The sequence below is a fragment of the Barbus barbus genome (assembly GCF_936440315.1).
Source record: "Barbus barbus genome assembly, chromosome: 7".
NCBI classification, from domain to species: Eukaryota; Metazoa; Chordata; class Actinopteri; order Cypriniformes; family Cyprinidae; genus Barbus; species Barbus barbus.
In genome coordinates this window covers 30610836-30637338 of record NC_136735.1, presented here as the reverse complement: position 1 = coordinate 30637338, position 26503 = coordinate 30610836, and the positions used below count along the sequence as shown (strand labels likewise).

The window sequence follows — 26503 nt, the reverse complement described above, 5'->3', positions numbered from 1 at the left end:
CATTAACAAACATCCTGACGCTGCCTTTATCATCGCGGGGGACTTTAACAAAGCCAACCTCAGACAGGTCATGCCGAACTTTCACCAACATGTATCCTGTCCAACTAGAGGACCAAACACACTGGATCATTGCTACACTCAGTTCAAGGATGCCTACAAAGCCCGCTCACTACCGGCTTTTGGCAAATCGGACCATGCCACAATTTTTCTAACACCGGGATACAAACAAAGGCTCGTTCAGGAACCTCCGGTGCAGAGAGTAGTGACGCGCTGGTCCTCCCACTCAGAGACTATGCTGCAGGCGGCGCTTGATGACGTCGACTGGGACATGTTCCGGGCGAGTTCTTCTGACGTCAGCGAGTTCACGGATGTAGCATTAAGTTTTGTAAACACGCTAACCGAGCAAGCTACAGAAACAATAACGATAAGGACATTCTCCAATCAGAAACCGTGGGTGGACAGAACAATCCGTGCCGCGGTTAACACACGCACTGCCGCTTACAATGAGGCTCTTCTGTCTGGGAATACGAGCGAGTACAAAGCATCGTGCTATGCTCTCCGACGCGCAGTAAGAGCCGCTAAACACAGATACAGAGAGAGAATTGAGTCTCATTTCCAGCTCAACGACTCTCGACGGATGTGGCAGGGACTGAGGACCATCTGTGACTTCGGAAACAAATCCTCCGCGGAGGTGAGAGCAGATCCGTTGCTGGCCGACGAGTTAAACATCTTCTACAGCCGCTTCGATGGCAACGGTGGCGGCGCGTCAGGAAGCAGCAGGCAGAGCAGCGATGATCCTGTAATCACCGTATCGGAGGATGAGGTTCGGAGGGCGTTAAAGAGAGTGAACGTCAGGAAAGCAGCCGGTCCTGATGGGATAACCAGCCGTGTTCTGAGGTCCTGCGCCGATCAGCTCGCTGGTTTGTTCACTTCCATTTTTAATGAGTCCCTTGCTACCTCCGTGGTTCCCACTTCATTAAAAAAATCCATTATTATCCCTGTGCCAAAGAACAATAAACCCTCTTGCCTGAATGACTATCGCCCAGTTGCCCTCACATCTATAGTCATGAAGGTTTTTGAGAGACTTGTAAAGAGCCACATCTGCTCATCCATCCCTGATACTTTGGACCCTCTTCAGTTTGCCTATCGCCCAAATAGATCCACGGACGATGCCATTTCTCACGTTCTCCACTCTTCCCTCACACACTTGGACAGCAACAATGGGAATTATGTAAGGCTGCTATTCATTGACTATAGCTCAGCTTTCAACACTATAGTCCCCATCAAGCTGGCATCTAAACTCACAGACCTCGGCCTAAACTCCTCACTCTGTGACTGGATTCAAGACTTCCTCACCGGCAGACCTCAAGTGGTGAAAGTTGGCCAGTTCACCTCAAACTCCATCACTCTGAACATAGGAGCCCCACAGGGCTGTGTCCTGAGTCCCCTGCTCTACTCTCTCTACACGTATGACTGCGTGTCCTCTCACAGTTCCACATCCATTGTCAAATTCGCTGATGACACTGTGGTTCTGGGCCTCATCTCCAACAACGATGAGACCGCATACTTGGATGAGGTAGAGAGACTCACATCATGGTGCCAGGACAACTGTCTCTCTCTGAATGTGGGGAAAACTAAAGAGCTGATCATGGACTTTAGGAAGAGACAGCAGCAGCCCTACTCTCCTCTCAGGATCAGTGGGACCCCTGTGGAGAGGGTGAGTAGCTTCAAGTACCTCGGTGTAAACATCTCCGAGAACCTGACTTGGACTACACACATCCAAACACAGGTTAAGAAAGCCAGGCAAAGACTGTACCATCTGCGACAGCTGAGGAAATTCAGGGTCTCACCAGCAATCCTGAAAACTTTCTATTCAGGGACCATAGAAAGTGTATTGACTCAGTGCATCTCAGTGTGGTATGGAAACAGCTCCAATCAGGACTGCAAAGCACTACAGAGAGTTGTGCGCTTAGCTGAGCGCATCTCAGGGTCTGCTCTCCCCTCTCTGCAGGACATCTACCTCGAACGCTGCAAAAATAGAGCTGTTAAAATCTTCAAGGACTCTAATCACCCTGGTAACCGTCTATTCACTTTGCTTCCATCTGGTAAGCGCTTCCGTAGCCTGATGGCAAAAACTGAGAGACTTAGGAGGAGCTTCTTCCCCCAGGCCATCAGGCTCCTAAACTCTAACTCTGTGTCATAATATCACTTGACTCCATGTAATATCACCATATCAATAAGTTATTCATAATTTTTCTCCATGTAAATATCATATATCAATAAGCTATTCATAATCTTTCTCTACCTCATATTGCTGCTATTCAAATACCCTGTACAACTTTTTGCACATTATTTTTTGCACATTCCTCTCATTACTATTTGTCAACAACATACTGACCTGCACATTTATATTTATATTTTTTTATCTTATCTTATTTTATCTTATCTTTTATTTTATTTTATGTTTGTACTTCTTCTTAATATTTGTATTCTTTATAATTGCACTGTCCTTGGAGCGGACCTGACCTACATTTCACTGCTGGTTATACTCTGTATAATTGTGTATGTGACAAATAAAACTCTTGAATCTTGAATCTATAAAATGTATTTTATAAAAATATATATTTATAGACTCTACTTCAAAGGTTCACAGTTTAAGTTTACAATTGTTACATGCAATGTCATAACATTTGATCTGAACAAAAAATTACATCTGCTTAATATCAATGAAAAATAAAGTGCTTGCAGGATTTCTAAAGAAAACAAAACAAGTATAAAACAATCAAATAAATACAGATGTTAAACATTCTCAGAACTTTTCAACTTGGATTTCACAGGTTTTTCAGTTTGTATTTATGTACACAAAACACCCCCAACACGAGAGAAAGCTGCAGCTGCACGGCGACTCTACCGCCCGCCGCGCCCCACGCAAAGACTCTTCAACACGGGACGCGGCAAGCGGCAGAACCGATGTTGCGCTCGCGCCGCGGTCCCGGGGCGGACATTACCACAAAAGCCCAAATGGTGCCACACTTCTGCTTTGCACACCGAAATGAGAACTTCGGGGTGGGAGGAAAAAATATTTTTCAAATCTTTCGCGTTCTCTCACAAAACTTTTGCGTTCAAGTTTTGCTAGGGAACGCAAACATCTTTGCGAGAGAACGCAAAGTTTTGCGAGGGAATGCAAACATCTTTGCGAGAGAACGCAAACATCTTTGCGAGAGAACGCAAAAGTTTTGCGAGAGAACACAAAAGATTTGAAAAATATTTTTTCCTCCCACCCCGAAATCTTTCCACCACCATGAGCTCTAAGGGGCTCCGTACTTAGGGGCTCCGTAGGCAGCGAACTATATTAACGCTAACATTAGTGGAGTACCCTGATGCTAGTATTTCCTGTCACTGTTTAAGTTCAGAGATGAAGACTAGCGGTCGGGATATGAACTCAAAACGAAACAACTGCCATGAATCTGATATGATTTTTTTTTTTTTTTAAATATCGATATTCTGTTTTGGAGAATCGATACAGTATCGCCAAACAAAATATTGCGATACTCACGTGTATCAATATTTTCTTACACCCCTACTAGGGTGTTGTGGGTGGCTGCCAAAGCCTTGCTATGTGGTTCTGAAAGTATCCTGAGTGTTTTTTAACATATTGTTGTGGGCAGTTTCTGGGTGGTTAGTCACCCTAAATATATTTTGGTCCCCAAGATATATGATTCAAGTCTCTTCTCTTCTGTCAGTCAATGGGATTTTTTATTTTTTTTGCCTGGTCAGTCAGGTGAAAACTGTATGTTAAAGGTTGCTTGGAAAAACCTCTTCTCAACAAGTTGTGTGATTTGAGGTTTTATTGTCCACGGTGCTAATGGTATGACAGATTATACACCGAATTTGAATACTTATGGTTAGGAATTTGTAGAAATACGAGCAGTACCATAATCAGCACTAAAAAACATTGTGCTAAATCATAACTCAACACCAAGAGGCCCCTCACAATCTTTAAATTCAATCTGAAAACACCCTGATATTATCAGTCAGCCAGTGCATTTCACTCAAACACATAGGAGGACAGAGGGTATTTCCCAAAGCAGGAAAAGAAAATTAGAAGGCTAACTTTAAAGATAACCCAGCTTTTGTGGATGAAACAGCCAGAACCCTAGAGGCTTTAGTGACGCCCGTGTGTGTACCCATGATTAGCCAACCACTCCTACCGCCTCATTGCCAATATGCTCTTTAGGCAAGTCTTGATTTAATGACAAAAAAATCGATATTTTTATTATTTTTAAATCCATATATCATCTAACCCATTTGTCTCCATCTGCCTGCAGTCTCCAGACAAGCCCGATGAACTGCGACCGTCCCCCAGTCCCCTGCCACAGGGGCTAAATGAGCTGGAAAGCTACCAGAGTGCCCTGGAGGAGGTCCTGACCTGGCTGCTCTCCGCGGAGGATGGCTTGCAAGCACAGCCACCCATCTCCTCTTTTGTTGAAGAAGTCAAAGAGCAGTTTCACACCCATGAGGTAATTTGCTACTTTGTGTTTTAAAGTTTTTGAGGTGAAAGCAGATGAGCGTGTTAAAGATTCTGCTGGCCTCAGGTCCTATTTTTCTCAGTTGGTGATGTATTGTTTGAAAAAATTGGCATTAATTTCCATTTTTTAATGTACCACTAGAACAGTGATTAAAGTTTGATTTATGTACTCATTAGAATACGTAACTGGATTTTAGTTGTAAAGTTGAATGTTAAAAAGTTGGCATGAAATTAAAGTTCACTGTTTTCTAATTAGTTATTGATCTTATTGTAAACGATTCATCCAAGATTGTTTACTCTCTTTTTTTTTGAGCTCAAGATGTCATTTTTTTTATCTTCCCGTTAAACAACTTCTTTCTGGTGACATACAGTGGTGTGAAAAAGTGTTGGCCCCCTTCCTAATTTTTTTTTTTTTTTTGCATGTTTGTTACACTTTAATGTTTCAGATCATCAAACAAATTTAAATATTAATCAAAGATAACACAAGTAAACACAACATGCAGTTTTTGAGTGAAGTTTTTTTATTATGAAGGGAAAACAAAATCCAAACCCACATGCCCCTGTGTGAAAAAGTGCTTGCCCCCTAAACCTAATAACTGGTTGGGCCACCCTTAGCAGCAACAACTGCAATCAAGCGTTTGCGATAACTTGCAATGAGTCTGTTACAGCGCTGTGGAGGAATTTTGGCCCACTTATCTTGGCAGAATTGTTGTAATTCAGCCACAATGGAGGGTTTTCGAGCATGAACTGCCTTTTTAAGGTCATGCGACAGCATCTCAATAGGATTCAGGTCAGGACTTTGACTAGGCCACTCCAAAGTCATTTTATTTTTCTTCAGCCATTCAGAGGTGGATTTGCTGGTGTGTTTTGGATCATTGTCCTGCTGCAGAACCCAAGTTCGCTTCAGCTCGAGGTCACGAACAGATGGCCTGACATTGTCCTTCAGGAGTTTTTGGTAGACAGCTGAATTCATGGTTCCATTTATCACCGCAAGTCTTCCTGGTCCTGAAGCAGCAAAACAGCCCCAGACCATCACACTACCACCACCATATTTTACTGTTGGTATGATGTTCTTTTTCTGAAATGCTGTGTTACTTTTACGGCAGATGTAATGGGACACACACCTTCCAAAAAGTTCAACTTTTCTCTCATCAGTCCACAGAGTATTTTCCAAAAAGTCTTGGATCATCAAGATGTTTTCTGGCAAAACTGAGACGAGCCTTTATGTTCTTTTTGCTCAGCAGCAGTTTTCGTCTTGGAACTCTGCCATGCAGGCCATTTTTGCCCAGTCTCTTTCTTATGGTGGAGTCATGAACACTGACCTTAACTGAGGCAAGTGAGGCCTGCAGTTCTTTAGATGTTGTTGTGGGGTCTTTTGTGACCTCTTGGATGAGTTGTCGCTACGCTCTTGGGGTAAATTTGGTCGGCCGGCCACTCCTGGGAAGGTTCACCACTGTTCCATGTTTTCGCCATTTGTGGATAATGGCTCTCACTGTGGTTCGCTGGAGTCCCAAAGCTTTAGAAATGGCTTTATAACCTTTTCCAGACTGATAGATCTCAATTACTTTCTCATTTGTTCCTGAATTTCTTTGGATCTCAACATGATGTGTAGCTTTTGAGGATATTTTGGTCTACTTCACTTTGTCAGGCAGGTCCTATTTAAGTGATTTCTTGATTGCGAATAGGTGTGGCAGTAATCAAACACTTTTTCACACAGGGCCATGTGGGTTTGGATTTTGTTTTCCCTTCTTAAAAAAAAAACTCTTCATTTAAAAACTGCATGTTGTGTTTACTTGTGTTATCTTTGATTAATATTTAAATTTGTTTGATGATCTGAAACATTAAAGTGTGACAAACATGCAAAAAAATAAAAAATCAGGAAGGGGGCCAACACTTTTTCACACCACTGTATGTCTGACTCCTCCAAACATTTAGACTGCTAATACCCCTCCCCTTTCTTAAAATCAACTTCGTTTCATTTAATCATTTATTACATTTATTACTTTTTCAATAATTTGTTTTACTCTGATGTATCCTCATAATAAGGAAGCAAATATCTGCTGCTAATTTTGTTAAATTCAAGCTTTAATGTCATTAATACTTCCTTCAGATGTTGGAAGGATCCTTTTTAAAGATATTGGCACATGAACAGTTAACACAATTTTGAAAACTCTTTGAACCATCTTAACTAGGCTTCCAAATTTCCAAGTGGGAATCATGTGTGAGGAAGCTATGGCTAAACTAGCTATAATTAATTGCTAATGTTGACTGTACAGTTTAGTTTATGTAGTGTTTAGAATTTCGTGTCACTGACACCAAATTATCACGTAATAATTCAGTGCTTCTGCTGATCAGATAAATAATAAGCACAAGTGATAAAGTAGTTTTGTTCCTGCATTAAACAAGTTCCCTGTCTTTATCGGTAGGTGTAAAAGAGAGAAAGAAACATGAAATTGGCACTTTTGTTCTGAAGTCGCACCAAAAATCACTTGAATCCACATCGTCTCAATTATGATGTCAGAGCTTATAAGTTTTCAGAAGGACTAGTGCACAGCTGTCATGTTAGGTTACTGGCTCAGAGCAAAATAAAATTTGAATGCTCAAAGACAGTGTTGTCATTTATGTCTTTTTAGCATTCACAGACAATACAGATTCCCTTTAGAGGTGATCCAGGAATTACTATTAAAGCTAGCTGTATTTGTTGTGATTTCATGAGCTTTAGCTGCCATTTGGCAATTTCAGATTCCTACATAAGCTCAGCGTCTTATGATATGACCTTTGCCCAAAGTTGAAGGCCATACAGAAAAACATATATTCAGACTGTCCTTTTACAGCTTTTCATACTTAGAAGGGAGAGGTTATTATGTGAGTACAGGAGAGCATAAGTCTAGGTGGACATCCATGAAATACAGAGTCCCGCAAGGATCAATTCTTGCACCGCTCTTGTTTAGCCTGTATATGCTCCCACTAAGTCAAATAATGAGAGAGAACCAAATTGCCTATCACAGCTATGCTGATGATACCCAGATTTACCAACCTTATCTCCAAATGACTATAGCCCCATTGACTCCCTCTGCCAATGCATTGATGAAATTAACAGTTGGATGTGCCAAAACTTTCTTCAGTTAAACATGGAGAAAACTGAAGTCATTGGATTTGGAAATAAAGATGAAGTTCTCAAGGTAAATGCATACCTTAACTCTAGGGGTCAAACAACTAAAAATCAAGTCAGAAATCTTGGGTTGATTCTGGAGACAGACCTTAGTTTTAGTAGTCATGTCAAAGCAGTAACTAAATTAGCTTACTATCATCTCAAAAACATTGCAAGAATTAGATGTTTTGTTTCCAGTCAAGAATTGGAGAAACTTGTTCATGCCTTTATCACCAGCAAAGTGGATTATTGTAATGGTCTCCTCACCGGCCTTCCAAAGAAGACTATTAGACAGCTGCAGCTCATCCAGAACGCTGCTGCCAGGATTCTGACTAGAACCAGAAAATCTGAGCATATCACACCAGTCCTCACATCCTTACACTGGCTTCCAGTTACATTTAGGATTGATTTTAAAGTACTTTTACTCGTTTATAAATCACTCAATGGCCTAGGACCTAAATACATTGCTGATATGCTCACTGAATATAAACAGACCACTCAGATCATTAGGATCGAGTCAGTTAGAAATACCAAGGGTTCACACAAAACAAGGGGAGTCCGCTTTTAGCTATTATGCCGCCCGCAGTTGGAACCAGCTTCCAGATGAGATCAGATGTGGTAAAACATTAGCCACATTTAAATCCAGACTCAAAACTCATCTGTTTAGCTGTGCATTTATTGAATGAGCACTGTGCTACGTCCGAACTTACTGCGCTGTATTTTATATACAATCATCTTCTATTCTTAACCGTTTTAAATTAATTTTAAATACATTTTTATATAATTTTAAAAGTTTAAACAGAAGGCTAAAGTAAGTGCTGTGATGGTAAAGAGAAAGTGGAAAAAGAAAGACAAGTGTGTTGGTTAATCAGTTTAAAGTAGGACCTCTGAGTTTTATTTGTTTGGTTTCTGGTTAAGGACTGTCTGTAAGTGGAGGGAGTGCAGGAGGGGAGAGCGATGGACTCACTCAGACATGAGTGAGGGACATCAACAGCTGTAAGTGTAAAGGTGTACGAGTGCACATCTATAGATTGAGAGATGTGCACAGTCCGAGGGAGGGAGGAGGTGGGGGGGGGGGGTCAATTTTGCATTCTCTAAGGCACTAGGAGCCGTAGAGGCAAATAGTGCATTTGAAGGTATAGGAAATACAGAGAGAATGTGAGACGCTAGAAGGGAGGTTCTAGTCGTAAATCGCTCTACCAACTCTAAATTCCTACCATTACAGACAGGGGCATGCCCCGAGTTTTAGTGAATAGGTCAGATATGATGGTCAAAGTAAGTAGGGGTGAAGTAGTGGAATAGTTAGGTGTTTTGGAAGGGTTTTTATTTTCACTTGGTGTGGAAGAGTGTGAACAAAGTTTGAGAATATTTGTTTTTAAATTCCTTGGTTTTTTTTATTATTATTACTTTTTTAAAATTCCTTATTTTTATTGTTGTGATTTATTATTTTTATTTTTAATGACTATTTTACTTCCTTTTATGTAAAGTACTTTGAATTACCGCTGTGTATGAAATGTGCTATATAAATAAACTTGCCTTGCCTTGCCTTGTTGAGCAATTAGTTATTCTAAGCAACAGTTACAGATTAGTTTAGTCTAAAAATAGCCTACTATTTTGGTGCAAACTACAATGTTCTTCTTCACACATTTTGCAAAAATGACTCGTGACTACCCATACACTTTAGATTTTGTGTATAAAGTTAAATTTAAATCTGTATTGTTCCAAAAATACTCTTCAGTTGACACATCTATATATGTTTATTCAGTATCTGACATCTGGTCAATATAAGACTGATGTTTTACACCTGTGTGAGTCTCTAAATCTGGACAGGTGTTACGGTCCCTGATATAGATGTCTAGAAGGCAAGAGGGACACATAACATAATAGACGGACAGCGACTAAAGTTTCCCAATCATTTATTCAAACATAAATTGCTCACAAAAATAACCAAAAAAAAAAACAATAAGAGACGGCCGGGGGGCCCAGTAACAAAGAAAAGAATAAATAAACTAACAGAACAAACTGGGCCTCCCCGCTCCAAACTAAAATTACAAACAAAGAAACAAAAAGCACGTGGCGACGTGGCGGTAGAGAAAACTGAAGCTGGTGGAGAGACAGCGAAAGGGTCCGCCTCCTTCCTCTTTATAGCCTCGTCTCCCCGGCTCAACCAATAAGAAACTAGAATAAAAAAAGGAGATAACAATAAGCACTCATGTTCATTTGAGGACTCTGGGCTGGGGCGTACGCGAGGCGCACGTAACACCCCCACCCCCAGATGGTGAATGGTGGGCCAAAAAAAAGGGAAAACCACCAATCACCATGTAACAACACGCGACAGTGCATCTGCCAAAACATTATTTTTGCCGGCTATATGTTTTATTTCTAGATTAAAAGCTTGGACAAACAAAGCCCATCTCATTAGGCGCCGATTGGAATTACGCATTTGATGAATAAAAGTGAGAGGGTTGTGATCTGTATAAACAGTAACCGGATGCGAGGAGGAACCAATATAAACCTCAAAATTATTAAGGGCCAAAATTAAAGCAAGAGCCTCTTTTTCAATTGTTGAGTATGGCTTTTGATGTTTTTGAAACTTTTTAGAAAAATAGCAAACAGGGTGCTCAACGCCATCAGGCCCATCCTGCAACAAAACAGCACCTGCTCCCGCATCACTAGCATCAACAGCTAGTTTGAAAGCACGGTCGTACACTGGGGCGGCAAGAACAGGTGCATGCATCAGGAGGGCTTTAAGGGACTCAAAAGCATGCTGGCATTCTGGTGACCACTTAAACGCGGTTTTCGGACTCAGCAGGTCAGTGAGTGGGGCAACCACAGAAGAAAATTTTTACAAAAGCTACGGTAATACCCCGCCATTCCCAAGAACCGCTGTAATTCGCGACGAGTGGAAGGAACTGGGAATGACGTGATGGCTTCAATTTAGATTTGCCTCAGCCAACCTCTGAAAGACCTGCTTTAACTGACAGATGTGCTCATCCCATGTTGCCGAATGAACTACTATGTCGTCCAAATATGCCTCACACCCCTGCACCCCCCATAAAACGCGGTTAACTAGCCTCTGAAAAGTAGCAGGGGCATTGCGTACCCCAAAAGGCATTACAGTATACTGTAAAAATGCATCAGGGGTAACAAACGCACAAATTTCTCTGGCACGTGGAGTTAAAGGCACCTGCCAATACCCTTTAAGGAGGTCTAACTTTGTCACAAAAGCTGCTGACCCCACACGGTCGACTCAGTCCTCCATGCGAGGAAGAGGATGACAATCAGGCTTAGTGACATTGTTAACCTTCCTAAAGTCTGTACAAAAACGGTCAGACCCATCAGACTTTATGACGAGAAGACAGGGCGAACTCCATGAACTAATACTGGGTTCCGCAATACCATATGACAACATATAGTTAACTTGGTTTTGGAGGCGCTGACGTTTTTCAGGGTTAACACGATAAGGGTGCTGTTTAATCGGCGTATTGTCACAAACATCGATGTCATGCTGCAGTACGTGTGTTTGGGATGGCACATCTGAAAACAATGTGTCTTCTTCACACATTTTGCAAAAATGACTCGTGACTACCCATACACTTTAGATTTTGTGTATAAAGTTAAATTTAAATCTGTATTGTTCCAAAAATACTCTTCAGTTGACACATCTATATATGTTTATTCAGTATCTGACATCTGGTCAATATAAGACTGATGTTTTACACCTGTGTGAGTCTCTAAATCTGGACAGGTGTTACGGTCCCTGATATAGATGTCTAGAAGGCAAGAGGGACACATAACATAATAGACGGACAGCGACTAAAGTTTCCCAATCATTTATTCAAACATAAATTGCTCACAAAAATAACCAAAAAAAAAAACAATAAGAGACGGCCGGGGGGCCCAGTAACAAAGAAAAGAATAAATAAACTAACAGAACAAACTGGGCCTCCCCGCTCCAAACTAAAATTACAAACAAAGAAACAAAAAGCACGTGGCGACGTGGCGGTAGAGAAAACTGAAGCTGGTGGAGAGACAGCGAAAGGGTCCGCCTCCTTCCTCTTTATAGCCTCGTCTCCCCGGCTCAACCAATAAGAAACTAGAATAAAAAAAGGAGATAACAATAAGCACTCATGTTCATTTGAGGACTCTGGGCTGGGGCGTACGCGAGGCGCACGTAACACCCCCACCCCCAGATGGTGAATGGTGGGCCAAAAAAAAGGGAAAACCACCAATCACCATGTAACAACACGCGACAGTGCATCTGCCAAAACATTATTTTTGCCGGCTATATGTTTTATTTCTAGATTAAAAGCTTGGACAAACAAAGCCCATCTCATTAGGCGCCGATTGGAATTACGCATTTGATGAATAAAAGTGAGAGGGTTGTGATCTGTATAAACAGTAACCGGACGCGAGGAGGAACCAATATAAACCTCAAAATTATTAAGGGCCAAAATTAAAGCAAGAGCCTCTTTTTCAATTGTTGAGTATGGCTTTTGATGTTTTTGAAACTTTTTAGAAAAATAGCAAACAGGGTGCTCAACGCCATCAGGCCCATCCTGCAACAAAACAGCACCTGCTCCCGCATCACTAGCATCAACAGCTAGTTTGAAAGCACGGTCGTACACTGGGGCGGCAAGAACAGGTGCATGCATCAGGAGGGCTTTAAGGGACTCAAAAGCATGCTGGCATTCTGGTGACCACTTAAACGCGGTTTTCGGACTCAGCAGGTCAGTGAGTGGGGCAACCACAGAAGAAAATTTTTACAAAAGCTACGGTAATACCCCGCCATTCCCAAGAACCGCTGTAATTCGCGACGAGTGGAAGGAACTGGGAATGACGTGATGGCCTCAATTTAGATTTGCCTCAGCCAACCTCTGAAAGACCTGCTTTAACTGACAGATGTGCTCATCCCATGTTGCCGAATGAACTACTATGTCGTCCAAATATGCCTCACACCCCTGCACCCCCCATAAAACGCGGTTAACTAGCCTCTGAAAAGTAGCAGGGGCATTGCGTACCCCAAAAGGCATTACAGTATACTGTAAAAATGCATCAGGGGTAACAAACGCACAAACTTCTCTGGCACGTGGAGTTAAAGGCACCTGCCAATACCCTTTAAGGAGGTCTAACTTTGTCACAAAAGCTGCTGACCCCACACGGTCGACTCAGTCCTCCATGCGAGGAAGAGGATGACAATCAGGCTTAGTGACATTGTTAACCTTCCTAAAGTCTGTACAAAAACGGTCAGACCCATCAGACTTTATGACGAGAAGACAGGGCGAACTCCATGAACTAATACTGGGTTCCGCAATACCATATGACAACATATAGTTAACTTGGTTTTGGAGGCGCTGACGTTTTTCAGGGTTAACACGATAAGGGTGCTGTTTAATCGGCGTATTGTCACAAACATCGATGTCATGCTGCAGTACGTGTGTTTGGGATGGCACATCTGAAAACAACGATACATGATCATTGATTAACTTTACTATATCTGTGAAATAGGCACTAGAAGGCAAGAGGGACACATAACATAATAGACGGACAGCGACTAAAGTTTCCCAATGAAATAGGCACTTTGAAATGAGCAGCAATAGAGAACAGATTATTTTTAGTGCATTGTTCAAATTCTTTCAGGCTCGGATGAGCCACAAAGTCACTAGACTAAATTCCATAACGAGACCAAAAAACACGCAGTCAAATTAAAAAAGGAAAACACTTAATAGAGAACAAAAAAGACCGCGTCAAGCCTCAACCAGCCAACAGCAAAATACCAAAATAGCCACAAAAACCAAAATACACAATAAACTATTGCATGGGAAATGCACTGTGAAGTGAAGTGGTGACTCAAAATAGCGCACAGCATAAACTAAAAGCAAACCAATGCGCCCCTCTACCTGTGTTTACCTAAAAAAAAAAAAAAAAAAAAAAAAAAATTCTCACTCAACCCCTAATCTTCACGCAGGTTCTGCGGCGGGTTCTTATGCACTGAAAACCAGTAGGTTTGTGAGGCAATCTACAATAGACAACCACCCAAAATCCTACGGACGTGCTCCCAAGATAACTGCTTTCGCAGCTAACACTAACCGCTCCCCCACGACACTATTAACACAAAAAAAAGTCAGGTGAAACCCAAAGGGCAGCACCTCTTCAGCCTAACAGGGGAGCAAAGGCTGCTATACACCAAAAAAAACGCAGTACACGAGACGAAACACTTCACTCACCTGCATTTCCTACGAAAGCACTCTATATAAAGAACAAAAAAAAGAAACAAAATACGCCACGTACCCCAGCGCGCACGCTTTCGTTTATAATGCGCCGCACGGAATACCCGATGACTGGAAAGCCCCTCATAAACTACATCGCTACAGTTCCGCCCATTCAAAAATAGATCAAAAGCTTGGCGCAAATAAGGAACAAAAAAACGACGAGCCCCCAATTATGTTACGGTCCCTGATATAGATGTCTAGAAGGCAAGAGGGACACATAACATAATAGACGGACAGCGACTAAAGTTTCCCAATCATTTATTCAAACATAAATTGCTCACAAAAATAACCAAAAAAAACAATAAGAGACGGCCGGGGGGCCCAGTAACAAAGAAAAGAATAAATAAACTAACAGAACAAACTGGGCCTCCCCGCTCCAAACTAAAATTACAAACAAAGAAACAAAAAGCACGTGGCGATGTGGCGGTAGAGAAAACTGAAGCTGGTGGAGAGACAGCGAAAGGGTCCGCCTCCTTCCTCTTTATAGCCTCGTCTCCCCGGCTCAACCAATAAGAAACTAGAATAAAAAAAGGAGATAACAATAAGCACTCATGTTCATTTGAGGACTCTGGGCTGGGGCGTACGCAAATTTCTTCAAAATAACTTTGAACCCAAAGGGTGAAGGATGCTGTATGGAAGTTTTGGAACTAAGATATATTGTTCAAGAAGTTATGGGCTGTTATTATTAACCTAGATCTTCGTATGCCCCCCACCAGGTTTACAGTCTCTGAATAAATCAGATTTCTCCATTCGTGACAGATGATAATTATAAGCGTTTCATATTCCAACATCTTTTAGAATGGTTGGTCTGGGAGTCAAAGGATCAAACTGTGCCTTGTGTGGGTGTGAATTGAAAAGTTATCTGGGGATATTAAATGACTGAGAGAATGGCATGATATAATGAGTGAAAAAAACTCATTGAATGAAGTGTTAAGGATGGAGAGATTATTTTTTTAGATGATAGCAAAGAAACAGAGAAGTTAAGAGTTTTTAAACTCTTTAGCATATTATTATTATTATATTATAAGCATATTATTTATTTGCACATTTTTATTTGTTGATAGATCTGCTGGTTTGTTGATGGAATTATGCAGTTTTTTTTTAAGGTTTTAAGAATTTTGTGTTATGTAGTCAATGTTTAACACCATTTACAGTGTACTTGGACTGTGTTCAATACATTTTTAAATTTTAAACTACTTTTCCAGTGTTTGGGATCATTAAAAATTTTTAATGTCTATAAATGCTTTTACAACCCGAATTCTGGAAATGTTGGGACGTTTTTAAATTTGAATAAAATAAAAACTAAAAGACTTTCAAATCACATGAGCCAATGTTTTATTCACAATAGAACACAGATGACATAACAAATGTTTTAACTGAGAAATTTTACACTTTTATCCACTAAATGAGCTCATTTCAATTTTGATGCCTGCTACAGGTCTCAAAAAAGTTGGCACGGGGGCAACAAAGGGCTGAAAAAGCAAGACATTTTGAAAAGATTCAGCTGGGAGAATATCTAGCAAATAATTAAGTTAATTGACATCAGGTCTATAACAAGATTAGCTATAAAAGGGATGTCTTAGAGAGGCAGAGTAAAGATGGGCAGAGGCTGTACAATCTGTGAAAGAGCAGCAGCTGGAAACCTATATCAGACAAGAATGGGACCAAATTCCAACACCAAAACTCCAGAAACTCATAACCTCGATGCCCAGATGTCTTTAAAATGTTTTGAAAAGAAGAGGAGATTCTACACCATGGTAAACATGCCCCCGTCCCAATTATTTTGAGACCTGTAGTAGGCATCAAATTTGAAATGAGCTCATTTTGTGCATAAAATTTTAAAATTTCTATGTTATCTATGTTCTATTGTGAATAAAATGTGTAATTCTTTTAGTTTTCATTTTATTCCAATTTAAAAAAACATCCCAACATTTCCAGAATTTGGGTTGTAAATATTATAACATACATATACATAACATATATAATTTTTTATATCAGTTTTCTAATTCAATATACTTTAAAATGTAATTTATTCCTGAGATGGCAAAGCTGAATGTTTAGCCTTTACTTCAGTGTCACATGATCCTTCCGAAGTCATTCTAAAATGCTGATTTGGTGCTCAAGAAACATTCCTTATTATCAATGTTAAAAGTAGTGCTGAATAATAGTTTTGTAGAAACAGAGATGCATTTTCTTTGATGAAAATAAAGTTTAAAAGAACGGCGTTTATTTGAAATGGAAGTCTTTTGTAATGATGTGAAAGTCTTTACTGTCACTTTGGAACAATTTGTTGCATTCTTTCTGAATTGTTTTCTTTAAAAAAAATCTTACTGATGTTTATCATATATATGTTTGTTGTCTGTCCAGGGCTACATGGTGGAGTTAACGTCTCATCAGGGCAGCGTGGGCCGGGTTCTCAAAGCAGGAAGTGTGTTGTTGTCTGGAGGGCAGCTGACTGATGATGAAGAGAGGGAGGTGCGGGAACAGATGAATCTGCTCAACTCTCGCTGGGAACATCTGCGTGTGGCCAGTATGGAGAAACAGAGCAGGTGGTCACATGTTTTCACGATAAGCCTTTAGCCAGGAATATAAACCTGTCACTCTTTACAGGAAGAACTTTGCTATTTACAACGTTCATATAACTGATGCTTTGGAACATTTCTAGGCTTCATGGGGTTTTGATGGACCTGCAGCACCAGCAGCTGAAGCAGCTCTCTGATTGGCTGGACACAACCGAAAATCGAATTAAAAGAATGGGAGCGCAGCCTTTAGGACCCGAACTTGATGACATAAAGCGACAAATTGAAGAGCAAAAAGTATGTTCTGTAATTTTTGGTGGTTTATTGATAAGCAAAAAACAAATAAGTAAAGACATAATTGTCCCTACAGCTCTTACAGGAAGATCTGGAGCTAGAGCAAGTGAGAGTGAACTCTCTGACTCATATGGTGGTGGTAGTAGATGAGAACAGCGGTGATGGCGCCACCGCAGCCTTGGAGGAAAAGCTACAGGTAAATTTTGTCATTGAACTTCAAGTGTTGACTACTATATTTGAAAATCTGGAATCTGAGGGTGCAAAACAATCAAAATATTGAGAAAATCGCCTTTAAAGTAGTCCAAATGAAGTTAGCTATGCATATTACTAATCAAAAATTAAGTTTTGATATATTTACAGTAGGAAATTTACAAAATATCTTCATGGATTATGATCTTTACTTAATATCCTAATGATTTTTGGCATTAAAGAAAACCAATTGACCCATGGCCCGTATTGTTTGCTCTTGCTACAAATATACCAGTGCTACTTGTGACTGGTTTTGTGGTCCAGGGTCACAATGAAGCAACAACAGCTTTTATACCACAGAGAAGCTCTTTCACACTGCATAATGTATCGGACAACCAAGTGTGGTTATAGAATGCGGTTGCCACTCTTGTAAATAACCAAAATGTGTGTGAATACTGACACACAGGATACTCAAAATATGTGAATACTGAGTGAATACTCAAATACAGGCCTGACAACCATAATCTGCTACTGTGTAATGTGACCTTTGTAACCATAACCACAGCCCTAAGGTCTGACCGGTTGTTTGGACCAAATAACTGTGGTATAATATTTTGTTTACTTGAATTGTTTTGTTTTTTTCATAACATCCCCGCTTTACTTACACAGAACCTTGGGGAACGATGGGCAGCGATCTGCAAATGGACTGAAGAACGTTGGATCCTTCTTCAAAAGATCCTGCTGTGCTGGCAGCATTTCTCTGAGGAGCAGGTACCGAATCCTTCCAGACCGTGCTGAAAAAGCTTTTACAATGCTTTTTCAAAATGCCTTTTGAATTCTGCCTGTTAAATGACTATAATGAGAGCATGTCTGGGGAAACATAAAGGTTTTGAAGACCTCTTTTCTCAAGAGAGTCAGCGCGATAACATCACCAGTGCTCAAAAGAAACAGGAAAAGCAGCAGTGCAGAACACATCTCACAATCTTCCTTTAATCCGCTGTGTTTGTTTTATAGCTGCTGTTTGATTCTTGGCTGACTCAGAAGGAGGAGTTAGTTCAGACTATCCAAAGCAGCGGCACAAATGACCCAAATGAAGTGGCCGCCAACCTAAGGAAGCTTGCCGTAAGTGGCCACACATATTCCAAACTCACTGAAGCATTAAAGACAACCCTACTTTGCATGCTTAACAATCAAGTCCTGGTGGATAAAATCGAGTATTTTAAATTTTTTTCCCCTCGTTGAATATGCTGCATGACATGCACAATTTTCATGTTACAGAAGTAAAATGGGTTTCGAATGACGTTTCATGTTGAAATCCTTTGTAATAGGTTTGAAATCAAGCCTTTTTAGTGATGCAACACAATTTCCAGCTAGCATTAGATATTATGTAGTTCTGTTTTTCAAAGTTCTCATTGGTTGGCTGACTTTGAAGGTGTAGTCTAACAAAGAATGAAAATTTGCCATATATTGCTCCCCTTTGTGTCGTTTCAAACTTGTACGACTTTCTTTTTTCTGTGGAACAAGATATTTTGAAAAATGTTGGTAGCAAGATGGTTTTAGGTCACACTGACATCCATCCATAGTATAGACAAAAAATAATATGGAGGCCCCTTCATTACTATTGCTATGTCTGACAAGCCATGGCGCTCTCACGCCACACATTATATTCTCACGCAATGAAAAATACATCATGGAGCAAAGAGGAAACTGACAACACGCTGACAGACAAGACAGAGCAGGTTACTTTTGGTGTGAAACAAAGACTAAGCTTTAAAAATTTAGACTTTTTTTTTTTTTTAAAGAAATTCAAACTATAAATACTGTTTTGTGGCTCTTTAATGTTACTTTAGCGCCTCATCTCTTCCGCTCATCTCGTTTTCTTTACTAGTTATAGCACAAAATAAACAGAAATGAACATCAGAAGGTATCTTGTTTCAATTGCAGATAGATGTCAATATACACCTTTTTTCAAGTTCAAGTCCACTGACGCTTAAAGACTGTCGCCTGAATTTCGTTCCTCAGATTTTAAAAGCAGACCTGGAGTTGAAAAGGCAAACCCTGGACAAGCTTTGCTCCCTCGTTCAAGATCTGCTGACCAACATTAAGAGCAAAGAGGCCGCTGGGAAACTAGAGTCAAAGCTGGAGAGGTTTGCTCAGCGCTGGGACAAATTGGTACAGTCGCTTCAGCTCACCAGCACCAAGGTGGTTATGCTAATGCGATTCCATTTACTGTGTCTCATCTTTTCCGCAATACTGTTCCATCTATTTCCATTTCTCTCAGAATTTGATATGGTTTCCTGCATGGCCATGCCATCACTCAGAATAAATAAAGCGCTCTCACTGTATCGCACTCTCTGTTTCATATGCACTCAAGAATCAGACTTCTATACATTTACACATGCATGTCTTACTACTTTTGTCCCTCTTAGTTTTCAACTATTGTCACCACATCCCAGTCGGAGCTCACTCATACAACCATGGCAACTGTCACCAAGGTGACCACAAACCAGAAAAAGATGGTGAAGCATACTAAGGAGGGCATGTCTACCCCTCCACCTCAGAAGAAGCGACAGATTGCTGATTCAGAACTGCGGAAAAGGTGAGCTTATGAACCTCGGTATTGTCACAGGTCACTAAATGACCCATTTATGACAACAAAGGCTTTGCTTTGGGTTTTTCTGTTTCTGTTTCTGAGTTTAGGTTTTTTTTTATATATATATATATATATATATATATATATATATATATATATATATATATATATATATATATATTAATGACACGGATAATTCAGTATGTTTTTAACACTATTTCAAGACCGTTGAAATATATTATAAAACTAATTATTAGACAATAAAAAGGAAATACATTTTGTGATGTTTATGCTTAAAATACTTTTTTTTCCTGCGTTCATGTATTTCCAACTACAACAAAAAGTTGTGATGGAATATATTGAAGGGGTTGTCTATTCTTTTTAAATAGCCATTAAGATTTAATAATATCATAGTCAGGAACATGATTTGCTACTTGTTATTAGGGAATATTAGGGACAGGGATATTCTCATTCTGTAGAGTATTTGATTGGACATAATGAGTGAGTGTAGTATGAGTCATCAATTAACTTTTTTTGTGAAATTTAAATGTATATGTCTGCTAAAACTGAATTGTAATATATATATATTGCAATAAAACTGTAATATAATTTTATAGGACTAGATTTAAGGTTAAATAACTGCTAAAAAATAATCAAACTTACAAACAGATCTTACTACATACGTTTATTGACATAAAATGCAATCTGTTGGTCACTCAGTATGATCGTTGTGTAATAAAATGGACCTATTTGTACACATTTCCTGAATGAAACACCTAAATGACACAGACACTTCATATTTGAAGTGAAATTTATCTTGTTTTTTATTCTTTATTTTTAAGGGAATTCTTTGTTGTATTACATACACCATATTTTACATATTTTTGCTATAAAACGGGACAGAGATACTGATCAAGCCACAAGCATAAAGCTAATGCACACGCCAAGCACTCTTTGCTAAACGGCAGGAAGAAGGGCCTGCTCAATCAAAAAGGACATGTTAAAAAAACATTAGTGCTGAATTGGAACCTTATATATATGTGTGTGTGTGTGTGTGTGTATATTTATTTATATATATATATATATATATATATATATATATATATATATATATATATATATATATATATATATATATATATATATATATATATATATATATATATATATATATATATGTGTATGCAGTGAGGGGAAAATGCTAATCAATGCCTGAGTTCCAGCAATATTCAAATGACTAACAAACAAACAAGAATAACTCATTTGTTTTGCTGTTCTCTCATCAATTTCCCTGCAGATTTGATGTGGACTTCACTGAAATTCACAGTTTTATGACTCGGTCAGAGGCTGTTTTGCAAAATCCAGAGTTCTCAATCTCCCGTAAGGAAGGCAGTGTGGCAGACCTCTATGAGAAAGTGCTGGTAGGGCTACATTAACATGTTCTGTAATGATTTGTCTGTTTCATACAACAAATTAATGTGTGGTGAAAATATATTAGACCGCAAAATGTATTATATCACTTGAGAATTTTTTAATTTAATAATATAATATATTTTAATTACTATATTTAAATTATGCAAAGTGTAATAGTTATATATAAACGCACGTATTAAAACACGTGTTCATTGGTGTTTATTGTGTGATTCTTTCAACTATTTTTGAGGCAATTGACAGGGAAAAAACTGAAAAGTTCAGGAAGCTACAAGAAGCCACTCGTTCAGCCCAGGCTTTGGTTGATCAGCTCACTAGCGGTATGCATGAATTCTAAGTGATTATTTTCATATGCACATTCATTTCAGTTCAAATGTCGTGTAAACGCCCCTTGATTTTCAATCAGTCTTGCATAATTCAAAACTTGCCCTTGTTGTCTTGTAAAAAACACACACAAATATCCCCCATCTTATTTGGAAAGTAATAATCTGCATTTTGCTGCTAATTAAAGTTATAAAATCCTGCATAATGTCAGCTCTATTAATAATAGATAGAGATGTACATCGATGGGACGTTTCCCAGCTATTTTGAAAGTCTAAAGCCTTTGCCAGCTTAATTGCCTCAAATGCTGTTTCAATATGCATGAGTCTCATTTGTCCTAATGGATCTTTCTCTAAAGATGGTCATAATTCCGAGGACATCCAGCAGGCGGCTCAGCAGTTACGTGCTCGATGGGTTGACTTCTGCGCTCTCCTGGCTGAAAGGCTGGCATGGTTGGCCTACCAGACCAAAGTCCTGGCTTTCTACAATCTCTTCCAGCAACTGGAGCAGGCTGTGGCAACCGCTGAGAACTGGCTGAAGGTGCAGTCGCCACCTGCGTGCGAGCCGGAGCCTCTGAGGATTCAGCTGGAGCGTTGCAGGGTAACCACCAGTGTCTGTCCTCGTGCATGGGGACTTGTGTTTTGTGGACTTGTGTTTCAATGTGTGTCTGTTCTGTGTCCATATGCAGGGCAAAGTCTGTCTTTTCCTGTGTCTGGCCAGGTAATGCCCTTTACCCACTGCATGTGTTCATCTGATCTCATGCAAGAAAAAGAAAATGCAAAGATGCATTCATGCAGGACATTTTATCATGCCCTGCAAGAGAAATAACCTTTGATTAATTTTTCTTGATCTTTTGAGATAAAAGAGCTTGATTTACTTTGGAAACATGCTATAACTTTCAGAACCATATCCACAGCCCTATATGCATATCCCTCCAAAGGTTTCCAAGATTAGAAATTAGTTTATTTTTAACAAGGTCCCTGAAATTTTTGGCACTCAAATTTTTTTTTAAATAATAATAAATAATGTATATGACCCCCAGAATGGTTCACCCAAAAATGTAAATTTGGTGAAAATCTACTCACCCTCAGACCATCTAAGATGTAGAAGAGTTTGTTTCTTCATCAAAACAGATTTGGAGAAAGTTATCATTATATCACTTGCTCACCAATGGATCCACTGCAGTGAATGGGTGCCATCAGAATAAGAGTCCAAACAGGTGGGGAAAAAAAACAAGCAAACAAAAACCTTACAATAATATACATCTAATCCACATCAGTCTATCAGTTCACATCTTGTGAAGTGAAAAGCTGTGTGTTTGTTAAAAAAAACTTTGTTTCTGTCCAAAATCCCCAAATGCTTCCTCCAAGTTCATCCCCTGTTCTTCTTTGTGTTTGTTTAGAACTGTTTTCACTTGTAAACAGTGCTTGATCTGTGCACATTTCTCTCCTGATTCACAAAAGTCTATTTTTTGGAGAACACATTTTTATGGATTGAGGACTCGTAGTTTAGCTGGAAGCAATGGTTTGAAGTTAAAAACACGTAATGATTGATTTGTCTCCTAGAAACACTGCTTTTCACTTCACAAGATGTTAATTGATAGACTGGAGTTGTGTGGATTACTTGTGGATTATTGTGATGTTTTTATCATCTTTTTGGACGCTCATTCTGACGGCACCCATTCACTGCAGAGGATCCATTGGTGAGCAAGTGATGTAAATTTCTTCTAAATAAAACTAATCTACATCTTGGATGGCCTGAGGGTGAGAGCTTTCAGCAAAGTTCATTTTTGAGAACTATTTCTTTTAGAAATATTAACTACATTCTTCAGTTTTAACGAGTAATTCTTATTGAAAGGGGTAATTTATAAAAAAATAATTTGTCTTGTTTTTATTTATTTTTTAAAATAAGTGCATGAGATGTTAAAACGCTTAGTTCTGGGTTTTGCTGACGGGGCCAATATAGTTGCCTCTTTTGTTTTTTCATTACATTTTTGACAGGTTCACAAAACAGTCTGCAATAATTCTATCTTTCATGTCAAAAGATCAAGGAAAATCAATTTCTCTTAAAATGACCCATTTGACGGGGACTCTGGCTGGCCTGGCTGGTGAATTTTAACTGCAGTTGGATTTTTATGTGATTTTGCTCAGATGATGGTACTTATTTTGGGTGATTTAATTGAAAAGGAATACGTTTCCACTGTCTGATGGCTGTGGACTATGTTCAGTGGGGTAGACGTGGCCTGTTAGATTAATGAATATGATATAACAGGCACAGAGACAAGTTGTGTGATTAAAAAAGTTTTGAGTGATCAAAGCTCTGCAGGTTTAAAGTCTTTCTTTGTTCATCTGTTCTTACCTCTCTTATCCTTGAGAATATCTGTACCTGACAGCTTCCTATATGAATGTCTTTCTCGCTTCTGTCTCTTTACCAGAGCCTTGTTTCTGTAATATGTCTTTCAGAAGAGACATGTCTCCCTAAAGACCTTGCGTGTCTGTGATCATTTTATAATTTGATGTGATTAACCCATTCCTTATCTTACTATGCCCCAGGTTTACTCATTTAATGTATCACATACACATATATCTAACCCTCCATATACCCACATAAGCATATTAATGAATATAGTTATGTTAATAGTTATCGATTAAAGCATTATTGAATATCAATATTTGTAAATATAGTACAATATATAATAGTCAATAATACATACCATATACTCTGTATATATGCGTATGTGTATATATATATATATATATATATATATATATATATATATATATATATATATATATATATACAGTGAGTATATATATATCTCTCGCGCTTTTTCTACAGTGACTTATATATATATATACAGTGCTGCTTGAAAGTTTGTGAACCCCTTGAGGAATCTGTGAAAATGTGAGTTATCAAACACAACTATTAAAAAAGGTTCAAACATTCATTGATGCTAAAGAAGGAAACACGATGCATTAAGAGCCGGGGGTGAAAACTTTTGAATTTGAAGATCAAGGTAAATTGCACTTAATATGTCATCTGGGAAACATGCTAGTATCTTCTGTTGCTTCCAAAGGGTAGTACTTAATAAAAAAAAAATAATAATAAAAAAAAATATATATATATATAAATTTTGACATCTTCATCCTGTTCAAAAGTTTTCACCCCCCGGCACTTAATGCATCGTGTTTCCTTCATCAGTGAATGTTTGAACCTTTTTTTAAGTCCCTCAATTGTCCTCAGTGTGAAAAGATGGATCTCAAAATCATACAGTCACTGCTGGAAAGGGTTTAAATATGCAAAAATTCTGGAAACCTGAGGAATCTGCAGGACATAGAGGATTTTTCTGAAGAACAGTGCTTAGTTTAACTGTTCAGAACAAACAAGGGACTCATGAACAACCATCACAAAACAAAAAAACAGTCGTAGATCATCCAGGTAACCACACACAGTATTAAGAACCTATTATTAAGAAGAGGGGTTATTTTAATAAATTCAGCTATTTTTTTTGTCTTGTGGACTAAATATAATCATGTTTTATGTAAAATATCTTACTCAGGATGGTACTAAATAATAAATAACATGCATTTTGTATGATCTCTCTGATTTTGTTAAAATTACTCACATTTTCACAGATCTTTTCTCTTCAAATATTGATATACAATAATATCTTACATCTCTCTCTCTCTCTCTCGCTTTCTCTCAATTACAAAAATAATATATATCAATACATTTTTTTTTTTTTATTTCACATCAACCTATCTCGAAAAAAAAGAAACCGAGAATCTTATATGGTAGCAGACAGCAATAATGAAATTTAAGTCACTACGTTACTACTTTTATTGGATCAATAAAAATACAGTTTTATTATAGCTATTTTATTGCAATTGTAATTTATATACAGCATATCATAAATAATCTCTATATACGCTTTACTAAAGGACAGAAGATGCAATGAAAGAGTTATGAAGAGAAAACTCCAAAAAGCTAAAGATGAGATTTTATGAAGTTTTTATTGAATTTGTGAAGGCATAAAAAAACATTTGCCTCGCAACAAAACCATATTCTTTGTATTTGAATCAGTATAGACATTTTGAAGTTATGAGTCAAGTTATAAGTGCTAAATATTTATGTTTGTTCGCACTTCAGGTGACGAGGGCTGACAGCAAAAAGATGGGGCCATTTTCCTGCCAGTATTTGTGCCATTATGTGACTTAGCCAATGCTTTATTACCTTTCACAGGATGAGATCGCTCGCCTCTCCGCTCTACAACCACAAGTGGACAAGCTGCATGAACAACTTCAGGAGCTGCAGCAGAAAGAAGAGACGCCTGTTCTCTTTGATGCTGACATCTCTGCCTTCCAAGAGCACTACCACCATGTCCTCGAGGACCTGAGGGCCAGGGAAAGACAGCTTGTTCTGGGTGAGGGGTGTCTAGCTCTATGCTATTTGGGTTAACGTTGAGGGAGTTTAAAAGTGGATCACTCACATACTGTACTATGACAGCACTTGTACGTAGGATTCAGACTGCAGTGTGGTCTGGCTTGATTACATTAGCCGGCAGCATTTTCAAAAATCTTTCAAATCAACAAACATCTCTATCCTATTATGCTACAAAAGTGTCTGAAACTTTCATGGCCTTGTTCTAATTTTTAAGTACTCTCTGGCTGAAAGGTAGTTCATGTCTAATGAGTTTCTACACAATTTAGAAAGATTCGTAAACTATTTTCTATGCCGATTGTGTGAGAAAATCTTCAGAATTATGCAGAATGCTAAAAGGTGATTAAAAATGACTCTGACAGTACTTCACTCTGAATAGTTGCTGAAACATAATCAGATGATTTGATAATGAATTGTTTGTGAAAAACAAACATATCGGAAGTGGGGTATTTGTTGAATTTTGTGAATGATAGACATTCAGGATCTGTGGGAAACTGCAGGACTGCTGGCAGATGTTGTGTAAGAGATTGTGTTCAGACATGTTTTCTTTTCTTTTCTCTTGTATTAGTCCAGTCTAGTCTTCCACCAGCACGTTATAAGGATGTGATGGCAGCGCTGCTGGCCTGGCTGCAGCAGTGTGAGAATAAACTAGCCATCCCCTCTACAGCAGTCACTGAGTACCCTGTCATGGAGCAGAGGCTCAAAGACATCAAGGTATGAGATTTTACTGAAGAGCTTAAGACTCATTTAAAAACACTGATTATT

At 38.9% G+C, this 26503-nt stretch overlaps 1 protein-coding gene across 2 annotated transcripts in view; it reads left to right on the top strand.

Annotated features, from left to right (window-relative positions):
• The window catches only part of LOC306873056 (dystrophin-like), a gene marked incomplete at its 5' end in the record, with an annotated part of 132966 nt that overhangs the window by 22914 nt on the left and 83549 nt on the right, over positions 1–26503 (top strand). For both annotated transcript variants that reach the window (XM_079422059.1, XM_079422058.1), the window contains 13 exons: positions 4329–4520; positions 16319–16500; positions 16617–16767; positions 16841–16960; positions 17623–17724; positions 17968–18075; positions 18976–19155; positions 19383–19552; positions 20844–20967; positions 21210–21297; positions 21657–21898; positions 25541–25721; positions 26307–26452. In XM_079422059.1, the coding sequence (XP_079278185.1) occupies positions 4329–4520; positions 16319–16500; positions 16617–16767; positions 16841–16960; positions 17623–17724; positions 17968–18075; positions 18976–19155; positions 19383–19552; positions 20844–20967; positions 21210–21297; positions 21657–21898; positions 25541–25721; positions 26307–26452 (1986 nt within the window). The remainder of the gene's footprint in view (positions 1–4328; positions 4521–16318; positions 16501–16616; positions 16768–16840; positions 16961–17622; positions 17725–17967; positions 18076–18975; positions 19156–19382; positions 19553–20843; positions 20968–21209; positions 21298–21656; positions 21899–25540; positions 25722–26306; positions 26453–26503) is intronic.